This window comes from Rhopalosiphum maidis, chromosome 2, assembly GCF_003676215.2.
Source record: "Rhopalosiphum maidis isolate BTI-1 chromosome 2, ASM367621v3, whole genome shotgun sequence".
Lineage (NCBI taxonomy): Eukaryota > Metazoa > Arthropoda > Insecta > Hemiptera > Aphididae > Rhopalosiphum > Rhopalosiphum maidis.
In genome coordinates, this window is record NC_040878.1 from 32,614,564 (window position 1) to 32,641,373 (window position 26,810).

Genomic DNA, 26,810 nt, shown 5'->3' on the forward strand with positions numbered 1-26,810 from the left:
AGTCAATATTTCTGTTAATTCATCAATATATCTATTCTACATCAATAATAATTATGTTATCTAATTGTAATATTTGTATGCACTATACTGAGCCAAATTGACGTTTATACTTCAATAAATATATTAGTAGTCTTAATGACGAATTCAAATCTTATTCAAAAATTTTTGTCGCTTCAATAGATAAATACAGAAATGTTCAGAATCAATCCTTTTAAACATTATCACTGAAAACTCAAAAACCATTAAAAAAATATATAAATTAATAACGACACATTATTTAATATATTACATTAATTTACAGTAAACTTATTTTTATGTAACATAAACAATATTTTATATAGGAACTTTGTACTTCATATAATTTAAACACCCAAAAGTGATACACTTTCAAGTGTTTCATCTTTTATTTAAAAATAAAAATTGTATACAATAAATAACTATAATAATTATTATAGAGTACACTTACTGTGTACTATTCAATAGTTGTGATTGGCATCAAATAAATGCCAATAATCAAATAAACATACAAAATAATTTAACAAAAATTATGATTTGACTCAATATTTACAGAAATCATTTAGAGCAATAATTATATAACCCTTTTACAAAATTTAATAAATAAAAAATTAATATACATCTAATTTTAAGTCTTTTTGCCTTTGATTAACATTCAGCCATGTGAGAATCGTTGAATTCATCCAGAAAATTCTTGATTCATGTTGCAATAGAGTACATTTATATCTTCAGGAATTGATTCTGGTTCTGAATCTCTATTATCAACAAAATTAACTGTAGGTGTTCCAGATAAATCTAAGTACTCGCATGACAACTCTAGATATTCATTATTAATTATTTTAATTGGTATTTCATATCCTTCATTATTACTTATGGGTTGAGATGACAATTCTTGTTGTGAATCTGTACACGTAATAAGGTCTATTGTGTATTTCTCCGAAGGCATTGATACATTGTGTAGTTGTGCTAAATAATAGATTATTTCAGGTATATCATACTATTTAAAATATTCAATAATTTAAAATAATTTTACATACGATCATAAGAAATATTAACATAATCCAGTGGCATAGCCATGTATGATTTTAAAACTTTTAAACAGAATTCAAATCTAGGACGTTTTTCTGGTTGTACATTCCAACATTTTTGCATCAAATTATATCTGCAATAAAACATGTAAAATTGATGTTTTTATTTTTACAATTTAATATTGCACAATGAATTTAAATTAAGCTTATGTTTATTTACAATAAATAATTGTCCCTTAGAAGGACATTAAGCACAGTCAATAATTTTTATTTTCACACATTCAAAATTTACTATGTATGTCCTATTTAATCTTAAGACAGCATGTCTCATTATAAATAAAATAATCTTAATATACACAAATATAGAAACAATAAAATATATATGTTTGTAATTTAATACGTAAAAGATAAAAATTATTGACATATAGTATTGTACTTGATTAATGCATTGTATTATATAATATCAACAATATTGTTTTATTAATATTTAAAAAAAGGTGGACCAGTGGATACTGCTCTGTTGTATAGTGGGGGCCATTCTATTGAATGCATTAAATTTGATTTCAATGATTAATCATTTTATACCAAAAAACCATTTTGAGTGGAGATGGTATATTAACTTAGGATATTTCATATGAATACAATTTGTATTAAGGATTAAAAAAATAAATAACATTTTTTGAAAATTATACCATACATAGAAAATGATAATATGAACATTGCAGTTTCTACAATTATTTGTTTTCGAGTAATAACCAAATATAAAAATCAAATTTGTCAAAAATTGGTTTTGAGTAAAAATTACCAGTTTTCCTTAATTTTATTTGTTTTTTTTTTAAATATTAAGAAAAATACTGGGAATTTTTCACTTTTTACGATACTAAGTACCAATTAGATCCAATTACTACTATAAAATACTCCCAAAGTTGAAATCTAAGCATTATAAAATCAATACATTATCACTCAACTCACTATGTACTATTTTCTTACAATCTGTATTTTAAATTTGAACTTTAATGTTTAGACAATCTTATTGCCAGTGCTGGATTTAGAGGGGGGAGCAAGTGGGTATTCTTGTCTTAGACGCTGTTGGTATAAGAGAGCTCTTAAGTATATAAAAAATATTGACCCTCGTTGCTAATGCTATATAAGGACGCTACATTTTATTAGCCCTGGGCATCAAAAATCCTAGATCCGACACTGCCTAATGCAGTTTTTAAAACATTTACATACTTAATTTCAACTAGGTGCAAAATTAAGCTTATGAGTTTAAACAGAGTACTTCATATAGATATAAAAAAACATAAAAATGATATAATTAATATAGACATTAAAATGTTAATATTAAAAAAAATATGGTATAAACTAATAAAAAAATAGAAATTATAAATTTCAAAAGATCAAATAAATGGGTTTCTATTACTTGATCAATAATGATAGAATAGGTATTCAAAACATTACTATTGTTGATTGAATAATATGCCAGGATCAATATTAGAGGTATACTCTGAATAGAATTATTAATTATTATTGTATATTTACAATGTTCTTGGACAATTAATTGGTTTTTCAAGTCTTCCACCATGCTGAACATGATACATAACATTTATATTAGATAATCCTGGATAGGGCTGTTGACCCAGAGACAAAATTTCCCATAATAATACACCAAAAGCCCATACATCAGATTGACTGGTAAAAACACCATCCACTAATGATTCTGGTGACATCCATCTAAAATAAAAATATAATATAGATACACAAAATATATATTATAATATATTAATAGTACCGAACAGGCAGTAAAGCTTCTCCTTCTTTTCGATAATAGTCATGTGTATAAATATTTCTTGCCAATCCAAAATCACCAATTTTTATGATTCGCTCTTTAGGATCAGAAGATGATACTAAACAATTCCGACAAGCTAAATCACGATGAATAAAATGCATCTGTTCCAAATATGAACATCCTTCTGCCACATCAATACACATTTGTATATAGTCAACAAGGTTCAATACCTAAATGAGTATATTGGATAAATGTGATTTTTTTTTTATATAATAATAATAATAATAATAATATTAATCTTACATTAGTTTGTCTATTCTTCCTTAAATAACTCAATAAATCACCTTCTTCCATAAGTTCCATAATAATAAAATTAGGATCATTATCTAAACATACCCCAATCAATTGTAAAATATGTTTATGTTTGAAATTATTCATTAGTTTTGCTTCTTTTAAAAACTCTACTACTTCACATTGAGTGGCACCTTCTTTTAATGATTTAATGGCAATACGTGTTTCAGCTTCTCCTCTTACTATATTTTTAATTGTCCCTTCAAAGACTTCTCCAAAAGCTCCTGATCCTAATTTTTTAGTTATTCTTATTTGCTCTTTTTTGATTCTTGGCAATTCATTTTTATCTTTTTTTTGGAACAACACAGCGCCTTGGTAACCCACATTTACCGCATGAAAAAATGTGGGTCTTTGTGGCATTTCTCTTATTCTCCCTAATTCCACATCAGGTCTCATCGGTCCTTTGGTATTGAAAGTAATCGAACCTACTATAGTAAAATGTTTAAAAGTTAATTAATTAAAAATAATATGCACAATTGCATATATTACATACAATACTTAATTAACATTGTCAAGAAAAGGCAAATCAAAATAAATCCTGTTATTAGTATTTTCCAAGGAACATCTTCATTTCTTAAAGTTTCTACTTGGTATTGGGGGTTGAATGGTTCATCTGAAGTTCTATATTCACTCCACCAACCATGATGATTCTCTGCCTTAACGCGGAATTTAAATACCAAGTCTCGTTTCACATCAGACATGAACCAATGATTTTCTAAAAGTGATTTTAATAGTACATTATTATAATATTAAATTTTAAAGTTGTCAAAAAATATAATTACGAGGTCCACTGTAAACAGTTGTCCAATTAGTTGTATTTAAATTCAAACTTCTTTTATTTCTTATTTCGCTTATAATCATTCTTTCTAAAGAGTAACTTTTAACACGCGATTCTGATGGATCCCAATATACTATATAAACAGATGGTAATGTTTGATTTACTTGAGGAAATCCAGGTGGGCACGGTCTTTTAACTACAATATAATATAACATTGATAAATTAATGATACAAGAAGCAGAGATTTAATTTATATTTAATTTCACTTGAAATATAATAAATATTAATTTAACTAAAACCTTAAAACAATTTATTATTTCATATTATGATAACCGGTTATCTTTATCTTTACTTTTAAAATTAAAAAAGCATTAAAAAACATACACTTTTCAAGAAGAAAATTGAAAAATATTACTTATGAATGGAATTTTTGTGTGGAAACTATAATATAAAAAATTAATAGTAGATAAATAGGAGATAACTTTAATGAAAATTCACTAAAATAAAATATATAAATAGCTTCTTACAAATTTAATATTACTGAACTTTCATAACACATCCCACCCTTCAATAGTATTTCTAAAACAGTCATATAATTAACATACATTAAAACTTTTTCTATTTACCTCTAAAAATATAATGAAATCTTAACTACAATGATTTAAAAAGTACCCCACAATAAATTAGTACTAATGAATATTGAATTATTCTTGCTTACTTGATTCAGTTAATCCATCAATTGTATATACAGCCGTTATATTATTTAAACAATATAGTGTATTATTTTCTATAATGGGTCTGTCATTTAAATCTTTAATTCTTATTGAACACATTGATTGGTTTGTTGTCCAGTAAATATTATGTTTATCAACTGCCAGAGATGTTAAAATTAAAGTTGAATTTACAGAAAATATAACTGAACATTTACAACCATTAATATCAGAAACAATAATATTTCGATATTTGCCTTCAACCCAAAGAAGTCTCATTTTACCACTATTTGATATGTAAGATGTTAATACATTATCAAACGGGTACAAATTAGAACAATTGCAATTATTATTGCTAGAGTATACAAAAGTTTCAATATCTGCACCACTCATGTTACTTTTCAATATATGTTTTTCATTGGAATTAGGAATTTGTTCAATCCAAATAAATAAACTATAAATTTAATATTTTTGTTATAAAAATCATCTATTTAATCAAATATCTTGAATTAAACTTTAATAATTTTTTATTTACCCTTCAGAAAGAACAGCCGAAGATGGAAATATTTTATTTGATCTAGACATCACTATTTTAACTGTTTTTAGCCTGATATCAAAAGCCATAATTCTTGATTGGTTTTCAGCAACTTCAGACCAAAAAATTGTTTTTGATATCCAATCAAATGAAAGATTTTCAATTTTTATATCGATTTCAGAAATTGAATAAATCTAAAATATATATATATTGTATATGACATAAAACAAAATTGCTAATTCACTTTTTAAAATCAGTTTTAGATTTTTTTTTTTATAAAATAATTACTTTATTATTAATTGATTTATTAATTGGTGAACTGTATATAGTTTTACTATCGGTCCAAAATGCAATATCTTCTACATCATTTAAAGTAAAACTAGTTACCAAACTATTTGTTAATAACACTATTTGATGATTATTTTGTTTATTTGAATGGTAAATCATTATTTTGGAACCACTCACTAAAGCAGTTTTAAATTTAAAATTTGTCGAGTTATAAGTTTGATTGAATATTATATCTTGGCTCCATCCACTACAGCCAGCCATAGAACAAGCTCGTATCTATTTTAAAACAAAATGTTTAAATTTACACAATTTATTAATAATAAAAATAACAAAATATTACTTTAAACATTAAATCTGAATAAATAGAAAGTCCTGTCCATTTTGTTTGTATGTTAGTAGACACAATAGATTCTTTTGAACACACTTGCCAAATATTTTTAAGTTGATAATAGCATTTAACTTCATAGTTCGTAACATTTTGAATTATAGAATGTTGAAGTATGATATTCATAGTATGATTATCATAACTAAAGTTTGCAAAAATTCGTATGTCTGTTGGTACAGTAGGAATTGGTGAATAAACTGTTACTACTTGAGACGAACCCCAAACTGTAGAAGCTTTGATACTGATTTCTAAAGGTGTACTGTCAACTAATACTTTAGTATTTGGTGTTTCAAACTATAAGAAAAAATTTTAATCATTAAGATTACTTCATTAGAAATTAGTAATTACTATGCATAATATATCATAAAATGGATTCACACAGACTAGTTGATGTCATATTTTAATATAATCAAGTTAAATTTTTAGATAGGTCTGTTAACAAATTATCGTACATGTTGCGCCCATTTTGCATTCTAACTTATTTTGTGTAATTCATCCATTTAACAAAATAGATAGAATATTTAGTAGTCAAGAAATTGTTCCATAATCTGTACATACACACGACAAAACAAATAATATTTATGCATTCTAGCTATAGATAACTATTAGGTAAATTTAAGTTGTAAATTATAAAAAAAAAATAATAATAATAAAGTAAAATTGCCAAGCACGCAATTTATTTTTTGGGTTATTATATTTTAGATCTGATTTAAAGTAGATAAATTTGTTTGTTTCACATTTACTCCTTATACCTAACTTTTGTTTTATCGAATATAATGCTTTATGGATATAAATTTCATACAGTTCACGAAATGGATCAGAACACAAAATGGTCATGACATATAGAATATAGAAATTACTTTTCTTAATATTGACAAGTATAAACCTGAATTTACATATAATAGCAGTAAATATATGATATGTACATATTATGATTATCTATAAAAATTATACTTATGTATAATTAATTAAAATTTAAATACTAACTAGAGAATCAATTTTACTGTCTTCTTTTTCCAAAACTTTAACAGTATAAGAAACTAATCCATGGTTAACAGTTTTTACAGGCTCCCAGATGATTTCATACACACTTTCATTAACTTTAGGATTAACTTTTATCATACTTATGTCCACTTCTTCTGGAATAACATTTGTTTCTAAACCTAAATAACAATAGATAAATTTAAATGGTAATAATTAAATATAAATAAATATTCATATTAAAAAAAAAAATGAGTTTCTTAACATCGGTGTATGTAATATAGTCACTTACAAAATTATAAAATAATATTACTATTTATTTTATTAAACATAAAATTATTGTGAACATAATAAGAAAATTTAAATTAAATTTAAAAATATTCAATAAATATGTTATGATTTTTTTTGATTATCAACTATATTCATTTTATAATATATTTATAAATTTGTTTTATTTATACTATGTACCTTTTGGTTTTGGATGAGAGTATTGATCACGCACGCTAAATGTCTGAATACCATTTAAATTCATAGCTCGTATAATTGCTGGATATTGGCCATCTGTATCACTCATCATTATGTCATTGCCTTTTTGAAGCCACAGCAAATGATGGTCTACATAGAATAAAGGTCCTGGATATAAAACAAAATAACTTGATATCTACTTCTAATGCACATTATATTAATATTATATACCTTGAGTGCACGAGTTATCAAATTCTTTTATAGGATTTGGATTATTTAAATCATTCAGCTTCTCCGCAGTCGGTGCACGGAATAATTTTGATTTTTCATTTTCTCGAAGTATCCAATATACCCAACTACCAACAGAATCCACGGCTAAACTCATTACTAAAATTAAATGTAAAAACATAATAAAAATTATTTTTTAAATAATTGAAATTTTAAAATTTAATTTATTTTCAGATATTATACCCCTTTTTCCAGTAAAGTAATCTGTACTATAATAACTGTGTTGTTCTTTTCCATTGAGTTTTGAAGACTTAACTGCAAACCCTGTTGACCAATATAAATAACCACCAACAGATTCTACTTTCAGTTCTTTAGCAATATTAGATGCTAAAAGCAACTCTCTCTGACCTCCGAATAAATTTTCTCTTAATATCTAAAAATTAACTCTTAGTACTATTAGTATTCATTAATTAATTGAAATACAAATATTTATTACTGATTGTTTTGATGGATCTGCCCAATATATTTTGCGACCTAACCAGTCAATTGCAATACTTTGAACACTATTAATATCTTCTAATGTACTTCCTTGGCGACTTGTTAAATTCAACCAATTAATTTTACTCGAATTAACTACATAAAAAACACAATCTTCATACCAAGCGACATCATCTAATGAAGAATTTTTAATACTGATCTAGAAAATAAAAAGTAACATTTATCAAATAATCGTCAAAATACAATGTATCAATTAAATTAACTAGCTTTATAACAAAAATGCAGAAAATAATCTCATTTTTCTCAATATATTGTCAATACAAAATAATCTTTGAATTATGCTAAGAATATTATCATATCTATAATAAAATTCAAAGTGAATCAATGTGTAAGATAGATGTATAATATTTTATCCAAAATATTTTCTAGTTAATACTATGTTATAACAATATAAAACATATATATTTACTTCATCTTCATTAATTGAAATTGATTCTATAAAATCACCCATGATATCAGATATCAAAATTTGTTGTGCATTTCCCCAAAGAACAGAAACATTGTGATTTAATGTTTTTACTACAAACTCTGATGACCATGGTCCTTGACCGGATGACGAATAAGCAGCTACTTTTATTATGTAATTTGTATTTGGTGATAGTGAATTTATTAACACTTCTGTTTTATTAGTATCAATATTTTTCCAGTTCGTTCCATTTTCAAATTCTATTGAGAACAAATAACCCCATCCTTGCCATGAACTACGTCCTACAAATATAAATTATAGTGTATTGCATTTCTAAATAGCTGTCAAAATAGTAATTGATTCGTATTTACCTTGTCCACCTAATAAATGCGGAACTTGCCAAGTAGCCTTTAGTTTACTAGATGTAGAAATTGCCTGCAAAGACTGTGGTGGATTTCTTGGAATTGGTATTGGTTGTTGATCAGTAAAATTAGATAAAATTAAATTGTAGGAAAAATGCATAGCTGGATAAATATTTTGATAGTATTTTTGTTCATTAATAAAATAGTCTTCTCCCATCAATACTGAACCATTTGACCAATAAAATGACCCATTAACATATGATAAGGTTATTGCATCGTTAAACAAGGCAGTTATTGTGTTATTTCTAATATCTATTACATCTTGACTGTAAATTACAAAAATATTTAAGATAGTCAATGTTCATAAAATTTAATGAGATTAATTTAAATAATAATTTTAACAACTACAAAAAAGTAAATTTATTGTCTTAATTTAATACATTTGACAAAGAAATATGAGTAAGTGGTGGTCAACTTAAATTACTTTATGAGCAACAAAGAAAAAACACAATACTAGCACAAACAAGATAAAAAATAAGCTTTATATCATGATGCACTAATATTTATATCATCTATATACTATATAATATTTAGATTTAAAGAAGCTTTTAAAAACAAGAATAATAATTTGAAAAAATATCGAATATACTAATATAATACAATTTCATTAAAATATTAAATTGTAGTCACCAAAACTATTATAATATATAAATAAATCAACAAAAATGTATTATTAAACAACAGATATTAATATAAAAATATAGATAAGATATTAGAACAATAGTGCATATTGTATTATATTAATATTGTACCTATAATAATGTTTAATATAATTTTTATCAAAAATAAAAATATTTCCACATTGTTTAGAATTTGTATATAAATTAAAATTTTGAAAATGAATAATTGTGTTTTAAAAACTTACCCATCTAAAGAAACAGACATTATTGTGTTATTCTTTGGGAATAACACCATCAAACAAAATTTTGTACTGTCTATTATAAATGGTCCAATATTTTTATTTTGTAGAATTAACATACTAGACATTTTTAAGTTTTTTGCTTTTTTACTTAAGTCCAAGCGATAGAGACCCAATTTTGTTGTCCAAAATAAGTATCTGATTTCAATGGGATTAAATAAATATAATAATAATAAAGATATACATTTTATAATCAATCAAATAATTACCCATTGCAAGGATCAACTTCTATTTGGAGTGGTTTATATTCAAATCCAGAAATTATTTCTTCTATTTTTTTTTGTTCTAAATCAAATTTCTTTATACTATAGACTATAGAATTTCTATTAGTTTTTGATGACATTAAAATATATAGGTAATTATTTAGCCAATCAATAGTGGTGTCCATTAATATTTCTTTTTCTGTTGTTAATAAAGTGTTTATCTTGTTATTAGACAATGACAGTAAAGAACCCGAAGAATCCAAAATATAAGTAGTATTTGTACGTATATTAATTGATACACCTAAGATACATTTTTATTTAAGTTCAAAACATAAATAAAAGATAAAATAATTTTCAATAAAACTCATACATACTATTGATTGTTTGATTTGTGAAATAAACACTAATAGGAGTATCCATCATTTCTATAGTTTTCATATATATATCATGATTAGATACAAGGAATAAATGCACAGGTTCAGGAGTATATTTTACTGAAAATAAATAATGAATCACAGACTATTAATTTATGAAATATTTTTAAATTATAAATCAGACTAATAAACAGCATATTATTTACTTATTGATGTAGGTAGGGTTTTAACAAAAACATTGGTCATTGGACCAACACCATATTCATTTCTAGCAGCAAGTGAAATTGAATAATTTTTTGCAGATTCCAAATTCCGGAACATGTAAAAAAATTCTGTCTCATTTTCTTTGCCAGTCAATATTTCCTAAATAGTATCATTACATTTAATAAATATAAAATACTTTAAAGATAGAAAATACAACAATAAAAATATATGATAGATAAATATTAAGAGAAGTGTTAAATGTTATAGAATATTAGTTTAAGGAAAATAAATCAATCTTATTAATAAAATAAAAACAGATAATTAGTAAAAAATAAAATATTTGATACTTAATAATGCATTAGAAAGTTAAATATTATAATACATTAATAAGACATTCAATTATTTATTAATTAACATGGGTAAAGGTAAACTAGAAGCATAAATTACTATAGAATTTGTACTAAAACAAGAAATGAAAGATTAAAGATATCAAAAATCCCAAATACCACATTTTATAACTGAGTTAAAGAAAATGGTAACACGGAAGTTGCTCTGCTGTATAGTAAGTTATATGTGCAATTCATCATTTAGAATGTCACTGTAATAAATATATTATATTTGAATTCAAAGGTAAATGATTCTGAACAAAAAAAAAGTGTTGTTAGACTTAATTTCTAAGAATATTTTATAATGTATTTATAATACTAATAATAATGTATGTTGAACTAATTTTTCCCAATAACATATGTAAAAATATTAAGCTAAATATTTTTAAAATTGTATTGTCAACAAGTTTTAAGATAATAGAATTACTATTTTATAAATAACACAAAAAAAATAACTATTTATTCAATGAAAAGTCATACATTTTCATTCAAATATCTAATTTTGTCAAAATTTCAACTTAAAATGCCTATAAAAAGAAGTTTATTTATGTACTTATTAAAATTAAAAAGTTCATAAAATGATAACAAAATAAATTGTGATAAATCATGATTTTGATGAATTTTGTCGAAATTTGAATTAAATCCTCAAATAATTTTTTTTGCCAATCCCAATAATTTAGAATTGCTATAAGTACAGATTATGATTTTTGTATTAAGCTTTGGAGTATTTTGATTTGAAAAGTGTATCAACATAAATTTTAAAAATATTTAAAAACGTAACACTTGTCTACAAATAGATAAAAAAAAAATCAAAATATTTTAAAGATAGTATTATGTCAAGAAAATGGTAATATAAATATTTTATGACAATTTTAAGTATTCATTTTTGAAATACACAAAATAAATAATCAATTTTAGTGTCGCGTAAATATTCCAGTTTCTATATCTTGAAAAATATTTTTAATTTTTTTACTTTTGGGCTCCCAAATACAAACCTTCTATGTGAAATTATTCTCTAAATTCAAGACTGAAATATTTTTACTGCTCTAAAAGGTGATACATAAATGAATAATAATAAAAGTATACTTCATCTAATCAGAATTTAAAATATCAATAAAAAATAATAGTATTTCTATTAATGATATTAAGCAAATTTAGACTTGACTTATGAAATATAATTAGTCCAAATACCATAAAAATATTTACATTTAATTAATAGTATAGTAGATTTAGTTTAACAGAATCAATTATTAGAACTAATTAAATTTATTTCTTAGACAACATTAAATAAAAGTAGTATTGATTTGTGCTTTGAAGACCATGCATTTTGGTGAAGAAGAACATATAAGCCAAACAGATATTGTATGTATATATTATTTTCTGACCTTGAAGATGGTGTACTCTTTTGTTGGCTCTTGGATGGTCAAGTGATAGGAAAGGATTGGGGCTAAAGGAAAAGGAATAGCAGCCCATGTAACTGATATACTAGAATCTGCAGGAATTGTTCTCACAATTTCTGGTGACATTGAAGGTGGTACTCTACTGGGATGTGTGCTGATTACCACGCTTGGTTCAGAAACCACAAACTGCATCATTCCAGACCATGTTAACAATAATACCACACGAAACTAATAAAGATAAAAACAATTAGGTATATAAGTATTGATGATAAAATAAATAAAATAACAGATAGCAAAGTTAATTAATTCATCAATAGTTAAATATTTATTTATAAAGAACAAATAAGAAATAATTTATTTTGAATTAATATTATTAAATATAAGTCAGGGGTCACCAATTAATATTTTTAAGGGTCACATTAGGAATAAGAAATTTTTTTGCAAGCCATAAAAATTCTTAGTACATATAATATTGTTGTATAGTATATGTTATTTATTCTTAGTCTGCGGGCTGGATAACATTTGTTCGTGGGTCACCCTTTTGGTGACCCCTGATATAAGTCATCAAATATTCTAATAATATATTATACAATATAATCACATAAAATTAATTAGTAGGTACTTGATAATTTGTATAAGGCCGAAGATTGTCCAATTGTATAATAGAGTCATTGTTCCATGTCTCTTTTTGACAGTATTGCCAATTTCCTGGATTATTTTCTAATTTCCATTGAACTCTGTATTTAAAATTTTTCCTTCTCACACCCTTCCATTGAAGCTTAAGAGATTTATCAAACAGAGAATCTGGTACTAATGTCGGCGATGGTAAAGGGCCAATTTCAACTAAATATAATATATCATATTGATATTATTAATATCATAATTGAATAAATATTAATTAGGAAAATAATAAACATACACTGGAGTTTTTGAAAGTATAAAGTAATAGCATCATTACATCCTGCAATACAATATAATTTGCTTTGAGATATATGATTTGCATTAAAATTGTCCTATAATATATTTAAAGTTGTATTAATAAATATAGTTTTTAGTATGAAATTATTTAATACAATTTACATTAACTTACACAAACTTTTGAACAATTATTATTAAGTGCTTCGTTCCATAGAGTACATCCTCTAATACACTGAAAAATAAACAAAAATATCTTTTTAGTATAAAAAAAATACAATTATAAATGTAGGAATTTATAATTAAATTTTAAATAAAGATAGTGAGTACTTTTACATATGATTTAACAAAAATGAAAAATGTAATAATAGATATTATTGTCAGAAGATGTTAATTTTCTAGAAGTATAGTGGTTTAGTGTTAGATCTTATAATATCAAAACATGTAAAGTAACTTTTTTACAAATTACAATGTAACATTATATTATTATTTATCTTGTTAGCTAATATTATGGATACCAAAGTCATTTAAATACATTTTAATGTTCAAGCTTATGTCTACACTAGGTACAATATTTATTATTATTAAAGTTTCAAATTCTTTAGTTTCTCCAACCTAACAAGAAATTAGTGTTCACCCCGAACCCTGCCCCATCTAATTATCACTAATATGGTTTTTAAGCAATTCAATTGTTTTAATAAAAGGTATAATTAATGAAAATAGTTTTAAAATCTAATATATTTAATATCTTGTTTTTTTTTTTTTTTGATACTTGAAATTTTCTGTTTATAAGATATTTTCTATACATAATATAATTTTGACTCTTTTTGAGCTATTTATTACAGACATATAATTTTTCATTTTTTTTTAGTTTTTTTTTTTTTATATATAAATATCGATAACAAAATTATTCACGGAGTAAAAATGTTTAAAAATGTAATACGAAATACCTTGTATTAATTAAGTTCGTTTATCAATTAAAAAATAATATATTTGTAGATATAATATTTTTTTTAAGCATTTAAATTTTGAATTTCAATAATACTTATTTTTAAGTGAATTAGAGATTTATTATATTTATAAAATATAAACGTACAATATCATAAAAAAATGTTTGCTCAATTAAAAAACGTGAAAACGTAATACAAGTTGTTCTTATAGTTATAGATATGCAGAAACACTAATACATATATTAAGTACAATTTATTTTTATAATTTTATAATTATAAGCATTTTAAGTTCAAATTTTGATAGAATTCATCAAAATCACGAAAATGTGCATGCAGACATGTAGTTGAAAAATTAATGAAATGTACAATTTTTACAGCTAATGATTGAGAATTTAAAACAGGATCTCTCATATAAGTAATTTATACGAAAACAAAAATAATCTAAAAATATATAAGCATAATTATTTTTTATTTTTTATTAACATTTTAAGTTCAAATTTAGATAAAATTACACATTTCAACTATAAATAACGATATCCATTTTGTAATAGTTCAAAAATATTATTTGGTGAGACATAAAATATTGACGTATATTATTATATTTTGTTATATTTTTTAAATGAAATGTTTTCGCAAATATTAAATTAATCTACTGTATTACTAATAGTAAAATAAATTACATTAGCTAATAGAAATATCAAAAATATAGGTTAAAGGAAGGTATGTTTGTGATATATTAACTAAACGTCTAGTTACAAATTCAATCTCAGTAAACAATTGACGTACCATATGCGCCCAACGACTCTACGTCAACCGACAGTAGTACCCAAGGTACCATTTGACGCTATTTAGATTTTTTTTCGGCTAATAGGTATGTTCGTTATAAACGACGAAAGACATATCACGAACATACCGTCCTTTACTCTACTTAGTGCTATAGGCCTATATTCGATATAGGTTGATAGACTATCTACGTTCAGAATCTTTTTTAGTGTACAATGATTGAATGATATTTATAAATAAATTTAATACACCCATCATAGTGAAAAACTCGACACTACCAGTACAAGGTACAACACAGTGGTATCTACACACTTAAGTAGTAGTAGTACAATAGGTAGAATTAATATTTAACCAAAATATTGCATTTAAAAACGTCATCGTGTGTTTAAAAATTTAAAATATAATAATATAGATCTTAACTTAAGGTCTTTAAAAATGTCAAGTACTCAAGAACATTATTTTTAAATTATAACAAAATAACTAAAATCGTTATTCTTTGTTTAAAAATCTTATTTTGCTCAAATTTCAACTTAAAATAGCTATTAAAAAATAACCATGTTTATCTATTACTTTGATTTTTTGGTAACAATATGAACTACTTATGAAAAATCTTGTTTAAATTCTCAATTTTTAGCTTTAAAAATTGAACATTAAATTAATTTTTAATTACGAAATAAATCATAACAACTGAAAGGAGTAACCATTGTAATAAACGTTCAAATTGTTTGAATAATATATATCAAAATTGATGTTTCACGACTCAAAGTTTATTAATCAAGAATGAATGCATGCAAAATATCTGAAAATGAAAAAAGGTTATAATGTTAGTATTTATAGTTGTATATTAAATGATAAGTACATTATTGATATTAATATTTTGTAGGAAGGTTAGTTCTTTGGGGCAGAGAAACGGCCGCGGCGAAATATCGTAGTTCGTATTATTTATTTATAGTCACTATTCTACAGTTTAAGAAATTCCAACAAATTAATAGTTTATAAAAGCGATAACTATATGGATAATGGATTATAATGCAATTGCTATTTTTCATTTCAAACTGCAGTATTATACAGTTATACACTACGGTCTACGGTTATTAGATATTACCATTGATTTTAATGAATTACTATACCGTGTATCCATCATAAATTCCTATGACTTACAATTTTTTGAACTCATGTATTTTGTCCATACTCAACACAACTTTGTTTTTAAAATGAAAATCCTCATTTTGAAAATCATTTTTGTGTTAATCAATTTTTTTCAAGCAATTTTGATTTATCAAATTGTATTCTAAACCCGAAATTGGTGAATGGGAATAACTTTTTAAAAATGTATTAAATTTTTTTTTTTTAGATGAAAGTTTTTTTTGTTTTAAGCACCATATTATGATACATTATACATTCATTATTAAAGTAATACATTATTTATTATTTATAAATTTATAATTTAATATAAAATATTTATAAATTAAATTGTAAATAAAATATATAAGTATTGTTAAAAAATATATATAAATTTAGAATTGTATTATCTGAAAATACATGTTTTTATAATAAATTATGTAATTTCATAATGTGTAAAAATAAAATAAAATACTAATTCATAAATAGTAAATAATTTATTACTTAAATAATAATGTATCATGTATCATAAGGGGCTTGTGCTTAGAACAAAAAAAAAGTTAGTTTAGGATACAAGTTAATAGATCAAAACTGCTTGAAAAAAAAATTAAGTGTGTTGCGCATGCACAAAGTACATGAGTTAAAATAATTTAAGTCATAGGAATTTATGATCGATTAGTCTAGTTTAACTTCCCGCAAACAGAATTAAAAAATATTTACAGGTTAATAAACTAATAACTAATGAATGATTAAGTGTGCCCTGTTTTCGTAGGCACACGGTAAAGTATTTATAATCAATTGACAAGTTACATGAAAATATTATTAACTTATATTATCATTACCTAAATTCAGTAAATATACAATATAAATTATACAGGTTTTGGACGCCCCCACCCCGAAAAAAATTTCTGGATACGGCCTTGCAAGTTACAACATTCTAACATAGATCGATGAATCCTAAATTATTTTTGTATTCCACTCTTTAGCTGATTGCCATAAAACAATGAGATTTAAGTGTTACACAAATCGTACTTTCGTACGATAAAATTAATTGCGATTTACCTGCAATATATCAAAATAAATTACAGAAAAAACAACAGTTTAGAGTACGATAACTGAATATATATTATGATTAAAGACCGGATTTAATTGATATTGCAACTTATTTATATCATCAAATAATTCGAATCTGATTAAATATGTACACGATTTGTATTAATTTGTCTTTCTATTTAATTTTATGTTGCAATTTTTTGCAATTTTGTATATTTTACGTAATTAAATGTACAAATAAATATTTCTTAACTAATTTTTTAATATAAAAATAATAATATTATTATATAGATTTTCATTATTGGTTAGATTATATTATATGGTCTAAGAAGTATAAAGGTGTAATATAAGTATAGATATACGTGACGATAGGGACTTCTATGGGTCATTTAATGGTATCTATAACAATAATGTATTATTATTTATTTATAAAATATTTTTATAATTAATTTATGTAAACAATTACAGAAAAATGTATGTAAAAATTATTATTTAGGTTTGAGTACTGCTAATTTATTAATTAGTAAATTAGATGGAAACCCAGGAAAATTATATGATTTTATTGTGCAATTATTGAATTATTATCATTGCAATTTTGGCATATTTTTAGTGTAATTAAATCCGGTTTTTAGTTATAATGCTCACTCAAAACAAAACAGAATATATATTACTAACAACTGTTGGCTAAATGAAAAAAGTAGTAAATAATTAATACATTTTTGTTTTTATTTAAATTAAACGATGTTGACCAGATCCACGGCAATAAAATTCACACGGTACATCATCCGGGACCCTCCTAACAATATATTAATTCGATAAAATAATAGTCAGGGTTACTTATTAGTCAATCCACAAATGCGGGTCGAGAACCCCTTCATATCAATTTGACTTTGTTTAGTAGCAATAATTATTATTAAACGTACTGATCACACTTCTTTATTACATCAAACATAAATATTTGAGTTAGAATAATAGACTAGAATAAACTTAAATAAAGCCATATTAAATATATTAAATATTATATTTTACTTAGGTAATACAATATATTAATATTAAAGGTTATAAAATATAACTAGGTAGATATATAAAAAGATAACTCTATCTAATTTAAAAAAAAAAAGTTTTCTGCTCTGAGCATATAAATATTTTCAAATGTTAAAAAAACAATTATTCGATTTAAAATTATTTTGTAATAGGAATTTTAAATACATGTTTAATGTATACCTAAAACGTATATCCAATAAAACTCAATTTGTAATTTAGAAAGGTAATATTTTGAGTTCCATTTGTATTCAAAAATCTATCAAACATCAACAAATAATGAATATTAATTGAATATAAGCAATAGTAGTTTGTAATTTTTGATCATATTTTAAGTACCCGACTTTAAAAGATAAGCCACACTTACGTAACCACATCTATGCAACTGTTAATAATTTAAATTTTAAACTTCCATATTTAGTCTTAACTTAGATACTTCATCACGATTAATTATTAAGTATTGACAATTTAGTATCTACTTAAATACTATACACATTAAATTTTCAATATGTTTCAATATAAAACCTATCTTCCCTTCAAAAATGTTTATGTACACCACTACACGGATTATATATTAAGGGCTTAGACTTATTGTTTAGCTCGAAGAAGTAAAAGCGCGCATATTATTTACGTTATTACATTTAATATCGAATAGTAGAGATAATTAATTTGGAAAAAGTAAATTAATAATAAAACAACGTCAAATGTAACTTATTTTTATCCACAAAGGGCTAAAGGGAACGGCGTATATGATTATATAAAATATACAAAGATTTGAAAGATTCATTTTCTTCACGTATGAACCAAGGATTAAAGTTTTATATAAATTACAATTAACTTCTATTGTCTGCAACAAGACAGGAAACGTTCAATAAATATTTGTTCACAGCGAAATATGTACAAGTATCCCGACCACTTGATTCAATTATTCCGTACTGCAAAATAATTACACATAATAATAACCTAGCGATTAAATTTTGCTGATTTTAAATTACACAATTTTTGAAAAACGAACCACTCGCAATAAATGTATGCTAGTAAAATAAAACAAAATACATATAATATTAATAATATCATACAGCATAAGATGACATGTAGGTAACAATAATATATTGTTTAACTCTAATAGATTCTATGAATAATATTATTGTTACTTGAATTATTATTTCAATAATATCCTAATTTAAGTAGTAACTAAATAATTTGTGTTAGCAGTAAGCAGATGTGACCATCTGCATTACTTTTTTTTATTATTAAAACTAACTCTAATGAGAGAAAATAAATGCAAAACACATTCAAATCCCATCTTTAGTTATAAATTAATATACATTGCATATTATTTTATACATAAAATTTACCAATATAAAATTCTATAAACGTTTTTACACGATATACTCAATATTGTATTTATAATTAATTACGATTATTATCATCTATAATACTCGGAAACATCAAATCAAATATTATCTAACGGGGTTTTGAAGATAGATATATTTAATAATATTATTAATATATTGGTTATGAGAGAACCGGATGTATAGTATACTCTAAAACGTGTAAACGATGTTCACGGTTTAGTACTTTTCCTAGCTATTAACTGTGACAAAATAATAAATTTCACTCATCCTGTATAAAACTTATTTTGTACTAAATAATATAACTTTACTGTAATAAATAAGGTGTTAATAATATATTATAAATTAAAATTAAAAATGTAAATCAAATAAAGTATAAAATTAATACGAGAATCAATAGTATTAACCATAATTCAATATTGCTAAGAAGCATCGTTAAAATATAGGATAATGTTTTACAGATTTAACAGAAATATTAACATGAAAAAGGATCTACGCATTAATACACAGTCTAGTTCATCCTATTGTTCAGCAGTTTTTTTGTGAGCGGTCGAGTGAACTTCCGTAGCGCCCTTCATATCCCATCAAATAACCACCTGACATTTAGATTTTTACAAAATTCCTACAAATTAAACTATATCCGGTTGTAAAGTTGCATATTAAAATATTTTGTACTAATGTGATAAACTAACAAATGAATACTTCATAATATATAATATTCTGATAAATTGTTTCTAGAGTTAAAATATTTTAATTTTTGAAACAATTGAATACCTAATACCTATAACCTATACATTATAATGAATCTCAGCGGAAATAGAAATAGTTATATGATATAAGAATGAATACGAGTATTTTATTTTAAAACCCCTAAACATTATAATTTAAATTATTTTTAGGGTTTCGGCATATAAATGACATGGTTAAAAAAATAATTTTACACCTAACCACATTATGAATATAGATATCAGAAATTCACCCGGCATGGAAACCATTAACGATGTACATGTAAAATCAGATATATATAAAGACCGGATATAAAAAAAATATATTCTCAGGGAGATTTTTTTCTTCACTTTTTAAAATTCTAGTACGTAAATAAATACATTATGCAAAATGATATTAAATAAATTTAGTGGTATAAACCAAAATAATTCGTATTTTATGGAAGTTATTATTTATAATAAATTATAATATGAAAATAGAAATAGAAATAATATAATATATATATTACCTGATTTACTGCACATTCAGAATTGCATAAAAGCTCTTCACGATTTGTAGTTTCATTCTGAAATAAAATAATTAAAATTTAATTAATTATAATAGTTATAATACCGTTAAGAATATGTCTATTGTTATACTATATGTTATTGTTCCTTAGTAAAATAAAATTTTACAAAAATAATTATTTATCAATAAGGATAAAAAAAAAATTCAATTAAAACGAATTATTGATTAAATTAAAATAAGTTAATAATAAAATGTATACATTTTGGTTTTATTCGACATTTATTCCTATGATATTTGCTTTAGTTAATAAATACTAACCTCTATTATATTACGTTTTCAAAATGTAAGTGTAAAAAATTATTATTATAAATTAATAAAAGTATAAGGTTTTTATTTTTGTTTCTTACCAACTGATCGTATTCTTTAGATGGGTAAATTCAAATTAAACAAATATGAGTAAATCAATTAAATATGTACAGTGTGAATCACTTTAAATTATGCGTTAATAACTTTATTCGAATAATTATTTTATTATATATTATATACTTGAACTTGAAATATGGTAGTGGAAATTTAGTTATGAATTAGAGCGATTGTGTGTTTTTGTTTGCTTACATTCAAAAAAGTTTTAGAGTGTTTTCAAAAATATAAGATTTTTCAGAGCCAACTTATTTAAATATTTAGTACTAAGTTTAATTACTAATTTCTATTAACCATTTAAATAGTCTAATAAAGTAAGTTGGAGTGTATAATAATTAATAATTAGGTACATAAATAGGAGTGTAAGAATAAATACGGCGGCCAGTCTGTATAATATTAAATTGTAACAGCTAGAGTACAAACTACAACTATATATACAATTTTATCAACCAACTTAACTATGCTAGTATATTATTATATGATTTTGTAATTTCACAATCAAACTTTTTTATTTCAAATCTATTACTAATATATCTGTACATTGAAATAATGCATTCCAAAAAAAAAATTACCATAAATGTATATTTTCTAAGTATAAAAAATGATAATAGTTAGGGAACTAAAAATTATCTTATTGATATACAATAAATTACAAAAATTAAATTAAATACCTATGATCCAAAACAAAAATAAAAAAATAACTTAGTATAACAGAATTTGTATAAAATATAACCAAAATGAAACAAATATGCGTGAGAATTTATTTACCTTAAAACAAGTGCCTAATAAGAAACACCAGAGAATCACATTTTTGAACAGGTGGTTGAATAAATGTTCATTATCTACCTGCGAGTGAAATAAGCGGACATCCTGTACGCCCCTGTAGACACGTTAACTACCTTTGTAACTGTCTAGATGAACACTTACTTTTTTTTATTTACTTGTAAGAGGTAGGATATGAAGAGAATAGTTTTACTACTTTTAAATATAAAGATCATTACTACCATTATTTATTAACACAAACGTATAACATTATTTCTTTATCGATACCTACTACTAAAATTTGTTTTAAACTACTTTTAGATAAAATTATTAGTCAATTATTTATGCTTAGGTTCACATTATTTTTATAGTAAAATACTATTATGACTGATTATTAATGTTTATAAAAACCAGTTCAGTAATTATTATGCGAGTAACTAAATAATTATATAATATAACTTTACAATAAAAATTAAAATTAGCAAAAATATAATAATAAATTGTATTATTTAAACATTATTATAGAATTACCTAATAATATTATATTAGATTACCCACGATTTAGGAATTAAAAAAAACATAGGTAAACATTTAAAACCTTATATTTAATGCAGATCTGTGTTTGTAAAATTTGTAAAAATATTTTTCAATACAATATATAAATTATCATTTAATTAAATTAAAATACGTCATATCAGCAATGTATCTATATTATATATAACAATGTGTACTAAATACTAATATCCAACACGGTCATAATTAATAATAAAATAGTTGACCGATAACCGGTAGTCTGCTGGAGCAGAAATGTATTTCATAAATACAAAGAAACGCAATGTATGCAAAAATAGTTATAGGTAATTTCAATCCAATTATAAAAATGAAACTACAAATCAAAAAGATTATACTGATTTATATTTAACAGGTTAAATCAATCTTTAAGAGAACTACTCAAACATGTTTTCTTCTAAACATACGGGCATAGCAAATTTATATTCATCAAAATCGATTACGTGTTGTTAGTTTTAATATTAAAGTAAATTGATCTATTATCAAACTTAAAAATAATGACATTATCTATTTAAGTGCTTGAGCGTCAGATTTTTATAATTTTTAAGCAAGATATGAGTATGTAAAATATTAAAATTAATATAATTTTCTTAAAAATTGAATTTTTGTAAAAAAAAAAAACAAGGTACAAATACAGATAATGTTCTTACTGTTAGTTAGATAATAGGTCAATTAACTAATTTAATATAATCAATTGTTATTTATATTAAGAAATAGTTTTAATAATCTATCATTGAAATTAACAATTAAATAATTCTTATAATTTATCTATCCTACGTCCAAAATGGTTACAAGTGCACAATAGTTTTATTTTATTAATATAATACGTTTTCATAATATATTAGTGATGAAATGAGCATAATCTAAAATATTAATAAATGTTAATAAATGCATATGTAATAAATATATATAAGTAAAGTTAATAAAAAATATAAAGTTTAAACTTGTATAAACAATTGAAATATATATATTCCTAGAGGGGTAATGCATAGAAATAGTTTAACTAAAATGTTTCATCATGTCAGCAAACTAAATTGCCTTAATTAATTTGTGAATTTTATGGCCAGGAAATGTACAACTACAGAGAGAAAATATCTTGTAATGTTTTACATTTTTAACCATACTTGAAAGCAATTGTAATAATTGCTCTTAATAGTATTACTTATATAAAAAAAAAAACAATTAACATCTCTTATTATGTTCATTAATACTATGTTTATAATCTTATAATCTCCCAAAATAGCATTTAAAAGCTGTTCATTTTCATTGATAACCTCTCAGTTCAAACCATTAATTTTAATTACAGGAGCCATGGTGTTCTGTCTGTAATCTAAAAAAATTCAGGTTACACATGGAAATATCTATACACAATATCTGTATTGTTGTTTTAGGCAATGAATACAAAAATTGTTTATACATAATTTACGAAGTAAAACTAATTATACATCCAAACCAGTAATAATATTAAACAAAAGTATAATAAATCTTTACTAATTGATAATTTTGATGTAAATATCAATAAAATTAAAATATATACCTATGCCCCCCTATTGGTCCTATGGGCTATAATTACATTTAGTACCGGGTGATTAGTACGATTACAAATGCGTAAATAATATTATTTTATTGATACGAATAATATGTTAACCAACAAATTAATAATTTGAACTGAAGTTAATAATATTAACCGAATATTATTGACAAAAGATAAAACATAATATACCTTTCAAAGTGGAATTCTATATTATTTACTATAGTATAGTACCGGTAAAATATTTCAAATTCTGATTATACTTGTGATCCGCTTATCGTAGTAGGTAAATGGTGATCAATTATTTATATAAAATAAAGGTAAAACAACAATTATTTCATTTACACGCATTAAAGATTTATTAATTATTAATTTTACTCATTAGTTGTAAACAAATATTAGTATCTTATCTACATTTATGAATATTATAAAAAAACATTCTTCCTTCATTACCTGACCTTAATACCTATCATTTTTAACTTTTCAATTTTACACCAATAGGCATATATACCAACAATATGGACCAATTATTTCTAGATATAAAATATTACCTACATCAAATGAATGTTTTAAGGAATACAAGACCGTAAACCTATTCAACGTTATTATATGAATATTACGTACAATATCCACTTAATTATTTGTTTTTATATAAATAAAATTATTTAGGTACTTATTACTCATAAAAAATTGAATTTTGTAGAACAAAATATGTAAATAAATACCTTTATTAATGTCTATAAACTAGTTCGTATTAAGCTAAAATTACTCTATTCGGTAATGATAAATTCAAACTTTCCATTCGAAAATCAAAATATATAACTATTTTAAGCGTTATTTATACTTAAGGGACTCTATATTTAAAATATAACATATTCCATTTGTCGTATTATAGACTAAAACCGTATACAAAAAGTGCATACCTAATTTAAAAACAATTAAAAAATAAAACAGTATTTAATTTTAAAGAAATGGCTATACATATTATATACAAGTATATATATCAATTCTTTAAATTATTTGTAATCGAGTTTATAATCAATACTTTTAATTTTTGAATGATTAAGAGTAAGACAAAGAGAAAAGTCGTCGAGTACTTGAGCAGTCTTAATTTTAATTAAGAAAAATTGGGCGAATAAACTAAAATGTAAATAAATTATTAAATGATAAATTTTTTTTCTCATCTATAGATTCATTCAGGATTTGTGATTTAGAGTCAAAATATATTTTATTGTTGTAACTATTTATTATGAAAACTAAATACTAATATTGAGTACATCTGATATACGTTGAATATTTTTCAAAATTAATTATACTTACATGCAGATACTGAATAGTTTAGCAGTAATTATTCAAATTTAGATATTATAACTCAAAATTATTCAGATTCTGGCATTAACAATATTTAAATTTAAGTATAATTAATTTTGCATATAAGTATTAGTAAAAATGTATAAAATGTAATTCTGTAGGTGTTTAATAAAAATCGTAAACAAATAAAATAATTTTTATAACTAAGTATAAGTACATCATGAAATACAGGTATTTCGTATTTACACTGATATTTAAAATTATCTATTATTATGGATGGTGGTTATTATAAAATAACATATTCAAAAGAGTTGAAATAACGTAAACTTTATCGTTAGATATTCAGATGACAAAACAATAGCTAATTGGCAGTACCTATGCATAATATTTAAAAATAAGTAAATTAAATACATTATCTTGTACTTATCAATCAAAGAAAAATAATTAAGTATAAGTACCTACCTAATATATATTATTATAATACCAAATAAAAAATAGTGGTTTTATTAATAACTATTATTAAAAAAAGTTTATTTATAGATTTGCTGAAACCGACACAAATATTTTATTTACATCGTTTCCGAGTAATTATTCGTATTAGGTGCTTATCGGTTATCCAAATTTAAAATCTTAAGTTATACTATAATAGTGTAATACTTAATACATAAATGTTTATTTAAAATTGAAAAACATCCAAGTCACGTGAACAAATTATTTTACCTGTAAATGGCACCTTTCAATGCATTCCAAACGAATGGTATCCTTTTGAGAATCTGGATGCGCTGAGATTTCAAAGGCCAACACCAGAGTTACAAACAAGTAAGGATTAACCATGATCAAGTACCGTGTGAGGGCGTAAGGATTTACTATTAAAAGTTATGTTATAATACAGAAGAACGGGACGTCGAAGTGACGAAGATACGCATGTGGGCAGCGTAAAAATTAACAACAACCGAAACAACGCACCATACGAAGGTCGCGGGAAAACTGAAATCTAAATCTGAATTCGCCGGACTAGCGGGCAGCGCGATTGGTGACAACGAGGAGACAAAATTTAAGAATATAATAGGACCACGGTCGCGTCAGAGACGGTACTAGTGGACTCTATAATAGTAAACTGGTTCGTAGAACCGTGATATTTAAAGTTTGCGCCGTACCGCGGGCAGCGAAGAGAGAGAGAAGACTGCAACAGCTGCAGTTGATGTGCAAGCCAACTAGCGCCACCAACCGACTCACCGATGGTCGAGAAATGCACTACCATCACACTAAAAGTTTCGTGGCGGTGCGGTCGATTCTTATCACCCGTTATCACACCGCATAAATATAATAGGATAATAAC

At 24.0% G+C, this 26,810-nt stretch overlaps 1 protein-coding gene across 4 annotated transcripts; it reads right to left on the bottom strand.

The window, feature by feature from the left end:
• Positions 1-370: 370 nt before the first annotated feature.
• LOC113552695 (proto-oncogene tyrosine-protein kinase ROS) lies at positions 371-26,661 on the bottom strand. 4 transcript variants are annotated; one of them, XM_026955538.1, is made up of 28 exons: positions 26,192-26,661; positions 20,879-20,935; positions 13,516-13,575; positions 13,345-13,438; positions 13,048-13,268; positions 12,411-12,653; positions 10,642-10,798; positions 10,436-10,555; positions 10,068-10,362; positions 9,805-9,996; positions 8,889-9,205; positions 8,521-8,819; positions 8,050-8,250; positions 7,797-7,986; positions 7,557-7,712; positions 7,329-7,493; positions 6,867-7,042; positions 5,835-6,173; positions 5,495-5,770; positions 5,207-5,400; positions 4,680-5,125; positions 3,966-4,157; positions 3,677-3,898; positions 3,136-3,608; positions 2,836-3,062; positions 2,586-2,777; positions 1,053-1,177; positions 371-981 (listed from the first exon to the last, which is right to left on the bottom strand). In XM_026955538.1, the coding sequence occupies exons 1-28, from the start codon at positions 26,303-26,305 to the stop codon at positions 695-697; spliced, it is 6,030 nt and encodes a 2,009-aa protein (XP_026811339.1). In that variant the 5' UTR covers positions 26,306-26,661; the 3' UTR covers positions 371-694. The 4 variants fall into 4 exon arrangements, with proteins under 4 accessions (XP_026811339.1, XP_026811340.1, XP_026811341.1 ...); XM_026955539.1 differs by having other exon boundaries at positions 372-981; positions 3,136-3,611; positions 7,329-7,475; positions 26,192-26,660; XM_026955540.1 differs by having other exon boundaries at positions 373-981; positions 3,136-3,611; positions 12,537-12,653; positions 26,192-26,660.
• Between the last annotated feature and the right edge of the window lie 149 nt (positions 26,662-26,810).

Excerpts from the sequence above, each read along its gene's own strand:
- LOC113552695 (XM_026955537.1), bottom strand. The coding sequence starts at position 26,305 with ATGGTTAATCCTTACTTGTTTGTAACTCTGGTGTTGGCCTTTGAAATC. Across the intron at positions 9,997-10,067 it reads GAAGTTGATCCTTGCAATGG|ATACTTATTTTGGACAACAA; the intron begins GTAATTATTTGA and ends CATTGAAATCAG. Across the intron at positions 3,899-3,965 it reads AACTGTTTACAGTGGACCTC|AAAATCATTGGTTCATGTCT; the intron begins GTAATTATATTT and ends AATCACTTTTAG.